Source organism: Pygoscelis adeliae, unplaced genomic scaffold (assembly GCF_000699105.1).
Source record: "Pygoscelis adeliae isolate BGI_AS28 unplaced genomic scaffold, ASM69910v1 Scaffold197, whole genome shotgun sequence".
Taxonomy (NCBI): Eukaryota; Metazoa; Chordata; class Aves; order Sphenisciformes; family Spheniscidae; genus Pygoscelis; species Pygoscelis adeliae.
In genome coordinates, this window is record NW_008825105.1 from 1877644 (window position 1) to 1879388 (window position 1745).

At 57.8% G+C, this 1745-nt stretch overlaps 1 protein-coding gene across 1 annotated transcript in view; it reads right to left on the reverse strand.

The window, feature by feature from the left end:
- The window catches only part of FOXP4 (forkhead box P4), a 50303-nt gene that overhangs the window by 29385 nt on the left and 19173 nt on the right, over positions 1–1745 (reverse strand). Inside the window, exon 4 of the mRNA XM_009327458.1 lies at positions 524–613. Within this exon, the coding sequence (XP_009325733.1) occupies positions 524–613 (90 nt within the window). The remainder of the gene's footprint in view (positions 1–523; positions 614–1745) is intronic.

Consider the following 1745-nt stretch of genomic DNA (forward strand, 5'->3'; position numbering starts at 1 on the left):
CCTGCCAGTGCCACAAATCCCCACCCCAGACGGGCCTTCATCCTGTCCCAGCGGCTGTCCCACAGTGGACGACCTGCCCTGGCTCCAGCCCCAAAGGACTGCCCCTTATCCAGCCCCTGCGCCCCGCTCACAGCACCCAGCATCAATCCTGGGGTGCCCCGACCCTGGGAAACTCTCTGCACCTCCCTATGCAAAACGCTGTCCCAAGGTACGGTGGCACACGGTGACCTTCTGTCCCCGGTCCTTACCCTGCCCGGAGCCAGCCCTTCCCTCCCATCACCCTTTCCCACCACAGCAGCACACGAGGGACCACAACCCCTCCCCAAAAAACCCCAACAAATTTCTGGAGGTTTGCAGGGGATTTATACCTTTGTGGGCTCCTGGCATGCTTTGGTCATCCCGAAGACGGAGGCGACGTGTGTTTGCACGTGCACTCTCCCACAGCATAAGTTTGCAGCTGAGCCCTTCCCGAAGAGAGGGCGATGGGGGGACAGACGGACGGACACACGTCCTCGGGGCTCACCTGCACCGCCGGCTGCTTGCCCTCATTGCTGCTGGGGGAGCTCAGCCCCGTGGCCTGCTGCAGCAGGAACTGGCGTGCCACCTGGAGAGCCTGCAAAAGAGACACAGCAGGGTGGGCAGGAGGAAGGGTGCCCTCTTCCTCCTCCCTCCTCTGGGCACGCTCCCCCTCCAGCTCCCCAGAGCAGCGCCCGGCCACGCGCCCCCCCCCCCCCCCCCCCCCCCCCCCCCCCAGAGCTATGCCCCTGGCCTGGGCCACGGAGACCTGGGGGCAATCCTGCCCTCTTCCAAAAACCCCCACCACGTCTTCAGGGACTAAGTCACCAGGTCCAGCATCTTCCTGCCTCTGGCAGGTTTTCACGCAGGTCAGCCCCGGCACACGCGTCCCCCGGCCAGGCACAACCAGCACCCGACCGAAGGTCCGGCAGAGGGGCCGCCGGCTCCCGGCTGATTTATTCCCTCCTTGCACAGAACCACCACTACATTTCTGCTGCAGCTGACATCCCTTGTGCCTAAAGCTACCGTGTATATTTAATTTTTGCCACGCTGGAGCACCGAAAAGTCCCAGTCACCACCCAGATTCGGGTCAGGCCAAGTGCAGGATTACACCCTGAATTAATAATCTATAGACGCGTCTGCACAGAGTTTATGGTGACGCAGGAGGAGTTTAGCAACCTGCCCAAGTGACCAAGATGAAACTTGCTTATTTTTATGGGTGTTTGCCTAGAAAGTTATGGGCTTCCTTAACTTGTTTGCAGGTATGAAGGTGTCTCGCTGAGAAGGCGCACAAAAGGCAAAAGAGGGAGAAACCAACATAAATCGATAAAAAACACTTGTGGAAACACATGCAGGCACGAGCAACCGTGAGCAAGCCGTGCACAGCAGTGTCGGCAGCCGAAGAAAGTAAGTGAAATTAAGGAAAATCCTGTGAAGAGACAAGGAGGAGAGAGGAGCAAGTGCGAGCCGGCAGAAGAGCCGGCCAGTCACAGGCGAGCACGGCCGAGGGCGAGCACCGGTGCGGGTGCAAGCCGAGAAAAGGAGCTTCATTCAGGAGCCGAGAGCCAGGAGAGGGAATAAAGCCCTAACGAAAACAACCCTGTGGTCCCCGGCTGCTGCTCCCAGACCCGCTTCCTCGTACACTCCTTATTTTTGCATTTAAAGAATTTTTTTTCTTTTTTTTTTTTTTTTTTTTTTGGGGGGGGAATTTTTTACAACAACAATATTTT